The sequence below is a fragment of the Hordeum vulgare genome, chromosome 1H, assembly GCF_904849725.1.
Source record: "Hordeum vulgare subsp. vulgare chromosome 1H, MorexV3_pseudomolecules_assembly, whole genome shotgun sequence".
In the NCBI taxonomy this organism is placed as follows: Eukaryota; Viridiplantae; Streptophyta; class Magnoliopsida; order Poales; family Poaceae; genus Hordeum; species Hordeum vulgare.
In genome coordinates this window covers 457,920,988-457,929,708 of record NC_058518.1, presented here as the reverse complement: position 1 = coordinate 457,929,708, position 8,721 = coordinate 457,920,988, and the positions used below count along the sequence as shown (strand labels likewise).

General features: G+C 43.9%; 1 protein-coding gene across 1 annotated transcript; it reads right to left on the bottom strand.

The window, feature by feature from the left end:
* Positions 1–408: 408 nt before the first annotated feature.
* Positions 409–2,195, bottom strand: LOC123414365. Its single transcript, XM_045106653.1, has 2 exons — positions 953–2,195; positions 409–767 (listed from the first exon to the last, which is right to left on the bottom strand). Exons 1-2 carry the CDS (start codon positions 2,076–2,078, stop codon positions 673–675), a joined length of 1,221 nt encoding a protein of 406 aa, XP_044962588.1. The 5' UTR covers positions 2,079–2,195; the 3' UTR covers positions 409–672.
* Positions 2,196–8,721: the final 6,526 nt, after the last annotated feature.

Here is an 8,721-nt window from a genome sequence, read left to right as displayed (position 1 = left end):
GTGATCAATCAACAACAGCTTAAACTTAAACCATTGAACATACTAGTATATATTCATCGTGTTCACGAAGCAGCCTACTCCGTTATTGATTAAATTGCGCTGGAAAGACATCGACATCAGTAGACAAGTTGGCTATCAGTTGTAATGGTATCATAGCTCGGAGGCTCATTAGTACTTCCTCCGTTCCTAAATAATTGTATTTGGAGAGAACTAGTCTAGTTTTCTCCAACTACAATTATTTTGATACAAAGGGAGAACATTACTGTGTGATCCATTCACAAGAGTATGCAGCTGCTAGCACTATTTAAAATTTTAAATATGCTACTTTGTGTGGAGAGAAATGTATAATTATGCATAAAACTTTCAGCCAATTTGTTTTACATAAAAGACAACTTTCCCCAGCTTAAATGGAATCAGGGTTTGAACATTGAACAACAAAAACATCCATAGCATGGCTAACAAAAATAGAGAATTAACAAGACATGATAACACAAGTCTAGCATCACCCATCAAACTCACACCAGTATCCCATCTAATTAACTTTGAAAACCAACGAAAGACAAGCACCAAAACAGCAAACTGAATTTCAATGCTTGAGACTTTTGCTTCCTCGTTGCTATGTCAAGCTTCACTTGATGCTTCAGCCACAATTCCAGACGCCAACTCTTCAATCTAAACTTCTTCAATGCTTGAGACTTCTGCTTCCTCATTGCCATGCCCAGGTTCTTCATCACTTGATGCTTCAGCCAGAACACCACCAGCCGCCGCTGAAGAAAGAAACAATCATGGAAGAACAAGCAGTCAGTATGCTGAGAAAGCATCATAGTGTCTGCTGATTACACATTCACTATTTTTATTTGTGCCACCTGCGACTGAAATATATTACAAGTAATTAACATCTATTCCCAAATCACAACTATATATAAAAAAAGATGTTAATTAAGGTACATACCTGGAGGATGGTAGAAGCTGACGTAGGGAAAGAGGGTCCATCTGACATGTGGATGTTGATCCAGCTTGCTTGAGAGCATCTTCAAGCTTAGTGACTTGAGATCAATTTCGTAGGTGCCGAGACTTGTGGTTACAAAAATGATGTCAGTACCCTCGACGGAGCCAACCAACTCTGGTGATACTGTGAAATCACTAGCGGGAAGAATAGTCTGGAGGTCGATGTCTCTCGGTTGTGTCCAGGACACACCTCCATCGGGATCCACCTCCCTCCACCAGATGGAGAGGCAGAAAAAGAAGAGGTGTGCAATCCCCAGCCTGCCGTCTTCCCCCACCATGAGGATAGGACTGTTGCTGGCATCCTCCATCTCTTCCGGATGATGAATCTCTGACAGACAAGAGGTTCCAAAGTTGTATTCGAGAATACTGCAATCTTCAACATCCTGGTCCCGGAACAGGAGGAAATAGAGCGCGTCTCCTGCGAGTACACTAGGCGTGCAGAAACAGATTTCATCTTCATCCTCAAACATACCAATGTCGGTGACGGCCGGAGAGCTCCAACTAGCCGTCTCCGATGAGTAGACGGACGCCGTAGCAACCTGCTCTTCCTGGTGAAGGATGACGAAAACAACGCGGACTGGACCCGATTGGCAGTCACCGTGGCGGCAGTTGTCCGCAGCACAGAGCACCGAGGCAGACCAGCTTCCCGTTGCCGACATTTCGTTTTCGAGGCTGCCAAACACCGTTTGTCTGCCCGTGATGGGGTCCCAGACGACCAGCCTTGCCATATTCGCATCCTCATCCAAGTACCGAAGGAGGACCCGGCCGTGGCGACAATCTTCCACGGAATAGTGGTGCTGGGGGTCGAGGTCACGCGCGAGGAAATCCGTGGTAGGCCATAATTCGGCGCAGGGTTCCGGCCAGTTTTGGAAGAAGCCAAGCATGGGAGGTGTTTGGTGGAAGTCGCCGTAGCGGCGACGGAAGCCGTCGCCGGCGAGGAGGCCGCGCCATGGCTTGCAGACGAGGGAGGAGCGGAGAAGATTACCAGGCTCGTCCTTAGGGAGGCGGATGAGGATCTCCTCCACGAGCTCCTCCATCTCGCCAAGCTCCCGCACAAGCACCGCCGCCATCGTCGCTTGTGTTGTGCCTGCGGCCGCCGAATTGGGTGCTAGGGTTTGGAGTCGGGAGAGGACGAGTAGGACTGAGGGGAAATTTCAGACTATCTGTCTGCCGCCCCACCTACTCTTTTTCTTTTCTTAGGGTGCCCCATCTACTCTTACTATTTTCCGTTTCACAAAACAGTCCTTGAAAAGCTAAAATATCAACCGATATGCAACTCAATTGAGATAGTTTCTTTCTTTTAGCTGTCAAAATGGAATAGAATAGAGCCATCTCAGGATGTACAGAAACCTGTTACTAAGATCGATAAAAAAAGTTTATCCTCTGACTCCCCCCTTCTGAAAATTTCATTTCATGTCGCGTAATTTGTTAGGAACACATGCCAAAGGGGGTTAAACGAGGAATTTTTGGATGATTTTACCCATCGCCTACCAGATCCCGCGCGTCGACACGCACTTCAAATTCACATGCATGCAATGACCTACCGCATCCCGCGCATGTTACCTTATATCCATATCTTTGTATGTCGCTCTAGTTAACCCGTGTAGGCCATCGCTCATTCCAAAACGAAAAGGATCCTTTAAAGCTTACTAATTCGTCACGATGCGTGTTGCCACCCGGTATATTTTTATGATACAGTGGTAGAAATTTTCATAAATACAGAATCACAAAACATGTTGATTAAATTTGTCCACCACTAACGAATACATCGTTTCTTTTTTTTTCACAAATACGCAAAGCTTGTGTATTGTTCATTGATAGGTAGAAAGAGTATGTACACACAAGGTTGGCACACGAGTGCAACAACCTGAGAAGAACAAGAGGAGATGCTTATCCCCAAGACAGAAAAAAAAAACATGAAGCTAGTTCAGGGCATCCACAATGTAGTGTTTTGCTGCCTCTAAAGACCGCCTCTAAGACTTTAAAGCAGGCACCATACACTGCACATCCAGCCTCTAAGCTAAAAAATGTTGGAGTCGCCTCCATGCTAAGAGGCTGCCTCCAAGCTTCTTCTTTGATTTAAATAATATAGTGGTTCTACTTGTCATTCCCGTGGCCCCGGAGCTCATCTAGGTGAGTTTATGAGAGAAAGAAATATATTATATTACATCTGGGGTAAATGCTTAGAGGCTGCAGCATCTTTATACATTGTGGTGTTTTGAGCAAAGTTTAGAGGCAAGCATGTGAGTCCCGCATTAGAGGCACGACTGTTAGACTTAAACACAAGCTGTGCACGGAATGTGCATGTGATAAGTAGGAATAGGAATCCATGTATGAGTTTGTCGACTGATGGATATACACGTATTCGAGTAGGACAAGAGCTGGTATCCGAGTAGTGCTTTAATTGCTAGCTTGTCCTATTTATATGTGTGTAACCTGCCTATGATGAGTTCAGATCAATACAAAGTGATTAACGGAAGCGACACGATTCCCGTGGCAATCATCTCGACGCCCTGTTTCTCGCGTTGCTTTGACCGGATAGTTTCGATCAGCAAGAGCTCATATAGTATACGTGCACGTCCAGCAGGAATTGCTCTCATACGTGCGTCGGCTAGCTAGCTTAAGGAATCCATCCTCCAGGGAGCTAGCTTGCTTGGTACGTGTGACTGCAAAACCAATACGCTAGGCCAAAAGTACAGGTTGACGAATCGCGACGTATATATACAACGAATCTCGGCGTAATGTATCTCATCGAGTTCATCAGCGAGCTTCGTTCGTCATCGTCGTTCGTCGTCGGTCATTGCCTCTCGTCGGAAAGTACTCGGCGTTAGGTATGGGCCATCAATGGTATCTAGAGCAAGGTTGATCTTCTAGTAACGGGAGATCATGTCAGACGAGGAGAAGGACAAGAAGCTGGCGGAGTACACCGGTGTGGCTAAAGTATTTGCGGCTCCGACGAGTTCGTCGTACCCATGATTTGAACGTGAGAACTTCGGGGTCTGAAAGGCCCTGATGGAGTGTGGTCTGCGCGCCAACGTGTTGTGGGATGCAGTTGATCCAGGAGGCGCCGCTTTCAAGAAGGAGGGAGCTGAGCATCGGAAGGATCGACAGGTGAAGTCGGCGATTTATTCGGTGATTCCGATGGATGTCTTTCAACACGTGATTGCCAAAGAAACAGCGAAGGAGGTGTGGGATACCTTGAAGCTCATGTTTGAGGGACAGAACCATGTCAAACAAGCCAATCTTCAAACTCTCTTAAAGAACTATGAGACTTTGGTCATGGATGACAATGAGTCCGTGGACGCGTTCGCTTCACGGGTTGCTACTCTCGTCAATCGGATCCGCGCACTTAGAGAAAACCTCACGGAGGCCTCGGTAGTCCATCGGTTCTTGCGCGAGGCTCCTCCTTGGTACCTGGAAACTGTCACGACGATCGAGCAGTGCGTCGATCTCGCGACCCTGTCCATTGATGATCTCGTCGGACGCTACAAGGCTCACGGCGAGCGTATGCGGTACAGTCTCGGGGACGGGAGCAACGATGAGCTTGTCATGCTCACACGGGCTCAGTGGCAGGCGCTGGACTCAACGAGAGAAGGTGAGGGCTCTAGCAGTTACGCTTGCCAAGATCGTGTGCCAAACGAACAAAGTCAGAAGGACGCCGGTGATGGCGTTCCGAAGAAGAAGAAGAAGCTTGACAAGCGCAAGATCAAGTGTCAAAATTGTGGCATCATGGGGCACTTCAAGTGGAAGTGCAAGAATCCCCAAAGAAGAAGGCGTTCATGGCCCAGCAAGGATATGAAGGTGACATGATGTTGATGTGTGAACTCGAGAATGAGGAGGATCCAATTCTTCAAGTGTCGGCTAAAGAAATTGCCGCACTCCGTGAAGGAAAAGTTTGCTCTCAAGATCATGGTTTGGAAACCGGTATCGATGCTACGTTACAAAATACAGCTATACAAAGGATAAGATCAAGCCTAACTGATCCGCATATTACATCTCAACAGAAAACAAACGCACGCGTTAATATCCCTATACATATATTTCATCAGTATCGAGATGATATTTTGAACCTAGCTTGTTGCAAATAGAATCTTAACGTATATCTATAAGAATAGTCGAATACACCATCAGTAACTTAAACGAACATCCTTTAATCAGTACCTCCGTCTGTTATGAGTTCATGGGTAATAGCAGTAAACGGGAATATTTAGTCTACTCACATAATTCAAAGGCTTACAGATTCCTGTTTTTACCCTATAACCCATCGCGAAACGCACCTGCAAAATTAATTGTTAGTTAACTTGTCAAAGGGATTGTATTTGAGGATTCCTAAAATATTTTAGGCTTTTTAGCAACCACAAAGATCTCACTTAATAGTTAATACTGATAATGTCACCTCATTGTCCTTGTTTGAAAATCTCCAGATTTCATGGCTATTAAAATTCCAATTGTTAATGTTTAGTGAAACCCAGAGAGAATACTAAAAGTGGTATATTTGCATGACATTTCTCAAATAATGGATGTAGTGGTAACCTATTTTTACTTGCTTGTTGGATAGAATTATTTATCGAATTAATTAGTTAATCTATTATTATTCATAGATATCATATCATCTATGTTTCGCTTTCATGTCACAAGAACTGATGGGATTCTGGCAAATTTGCGAACAAAAGATTTTTTGCTAAATGTTTCTCAGGCTCTGCTACTGGTGTTCACTCACTTTGCTGACAAACATGTAGTAGTACAAACAGGAAATTTCAGATTGTCCATTTTTATTTTGAATGGTAGCTTCAATCATCAAGAATTCTGATTGCCATCTTCAGATTGCCCACCAGGCTTAAGTACAGCGTGTATCTAAGCCATATGGTTATATGCACGTCTTAGGATATATTTTTCAATTCTGCAGGTCTGATGTAAATTACATCACAAGTACTTAGCTTCTTGCTTACCCTCCAGTCCTGACTATATAGGATAATTTTGTACTTGATCTATCTTTTACTTTGTTTTATTAAAAAGTAAATATAGTTTAATGAACCATTTTATTTTTTATTTGGTTGGCACTACTGAGATATCTGCTTTCTTGCATATGCGAGCATTTGATATCGTGAGATCGTAAGATCAATATTACGGACTATTTATGTGTTAGTATTCTGGGGTTCCTTGCTAGCTAATACCCATGCATTACATATTTATCGCTCTTTGATAGTTACAAGGGTTATTGACATGAAATGGTCTCGTATGCTTCATATAATATACACACTGTAAGTTCTTTGTTTATATGCCTATGGTTTTTGCCACCTTGGAACCATACGTGTGTGCACGTACGATGGAGCTATGTAGAAATAGTTGTTTCAACAATGGTAAGGTACAACTGCGCAGCAATTCGCGGCTTTCCTTCTAGTTACTAGGATCCCAATATCACATTTGCTGCAACATGCCCATAATCAGCTCATTTGTATGGGGCAAAAACCTGATAACACTATCACTATGCAAGGTTCTGAAGGAGCTAATAGCTAGAACATAGATCAAATAATGGTTGTAAACTAACAACACATAAGATATCGAATAGGATTTGCCCAGAAAACATTTGAAAACAAAAATATGTACACTAAAATGAAATAAAATGCATAAGAGGAATAAGAATCAATCTGTTGCTTTTGTTTTGTGAAACATTGTCATACCTGCATGTGTTTTTTTCTATCTAAAAAAAACGGATTGCTATCCTACTACTGCGAAAACCGAAAAATGTTTATCTGGTAGAACATATTAGTAAGAAGGAAAAGTATTAAAATCAACCGGATGATTTCTCTCCCTCGCAAGCCGCTTTCTCCGTGCGACACGTACCTGTGGGTAGACCACATCTTTCCCCTCCATGCGACCAACCTTATCTCTTTCGCGTGACAGACGCCCTCCTCAGCTCGTTCTTTCTTCCTCGCATTTCCCCTTCCCAATTTATTTCTTCGACGCTCTGCCTCATGCCATGGTTGCGCCTTCTTCTCTCTTCCTGCCCTCTCCCTCCGGATCCCACGAAGGTGTGTTACTGTTGCAAAGTGGCACCGCAGCGCTGCAGCGACGAACGCGGTGACGGCAAGCTTTTTGCTGAGAAGAGCACGCCATCGGGGTTCGCAACAACCATGGTGCTCCAACCCACCTCGCCGCAGCAGTCGCCATTCACTGCATCGTCGTTGTTGCACGCTGCAGCTCCAGTGAAGCATTACCTGAGCTGTGACAGGCCGTCGGTGCTGCGTTGCAGCACCGCCATGTTCGCGCTCCATTGAAGCATCGTTGGAGCTCGCCGGTGCTGCGTTGGAGCCCCCGTCATGCATGAGTTCGTGCTTCAATGGCGCATCATTGGTGCTGCATTGGAACACCGCCACGCTGGCATGACACTGCAATGGAGCATCATCGTAGATGCAACGGGTCACTGCTGAGCACCGTTGCGCCGGTGTGGCGGAGCATCGCCGGAGCTGCGGCTGACACAGCCCCCTAGTAAGAATATGTTTCTTTGCGAGGGTGTTAGCTCACATGCATCAAGAAAGTAACTACTCTCTGTCTCTCTCCCTCCCTCCTCCCCTTAGGTTAAACCTCAGTAAGTCAAAGCCCATCGTTAAATTAAGTATTGATTAAGCCTTTAGATTAAATTAATTCCAGCAAACTTTTTCCAATATGCTAATGATCTGAGCCACATATATATGTTAAGAAATGTCCTATTCAAGAAAATCCTCAAGAGGATAAGCTTACGTAGTACCAACCAAAGGCATGAGTTTGCCAATAGGCAAGCATTTCACATAGTGAAATAAACCTAACAAGGACAAGACCAAGTCATCAACCCCATACCAGCCGAAGGGGTGCGTATGTGTACCTCACCTTAAGAGGTCATCAATCGAGTTGTTTAGAACGATAAACATGAATGAGAGAATGTCATGTGTAATTCTAGCAAAAATATGTAGATTAAATCCCATGCTGCCAACCCCCCCCTCCCCCCACACACACACGCACACACGCAACAGGCAACACGCACACACACCATGTGCGTTTCAAGTACTTTCGGTCCTTACTCCTCCTACTAATACGTGTTGACCATTTTTCTACTTTTATAATTACTCCCCTAAAAATTAACATTGACATCATTAAAAAGTCTAGAAGTCGCTTGGTGCGTTTCGATTGCTAGCCGTGAGCTATTCTATGAGCGACACATGTGTCTACTTTTTTATCTAATTAATTTAATTTAGGATATTTTTTAACGTAGTTCACTTTCAGTTTTGTAGTGCTTTTATATCATTAAAAAATAGCACACTATAATGTGTAAGGTATTGCCTTGCTAAATAAATCAGTGTACATTTGCAACACATGTGCCCAGCTTTTTCTCTGGTTCTGATTTTTTTCACAGTTTATCCCTAATTTTGTAGTGTGTTTAGACCACTGAAAAAAGCATCATATAGCTTTCTAAGCAGTGCCACAGTGAATAAATTAATGTGTAATGTTTTGCAAATTGGTTTATACTAGACTAGATGTTTCTTATGGACTTCGAAAACTGTGCAGTCCCACCCAATCAAAAGCTACTAAGCTAGGAGCCACCAGGTGCGTTTCAAGTGCTTTGGGTCCTTACTCCTCCAACTGGCACATGTTGATCATTTTTCCTCAACTTTCGTGAAAAATAATTAGACCCCTAAAAATTAACGTTGAAACCATTAAAAAGTCTAGAAGTCGCTT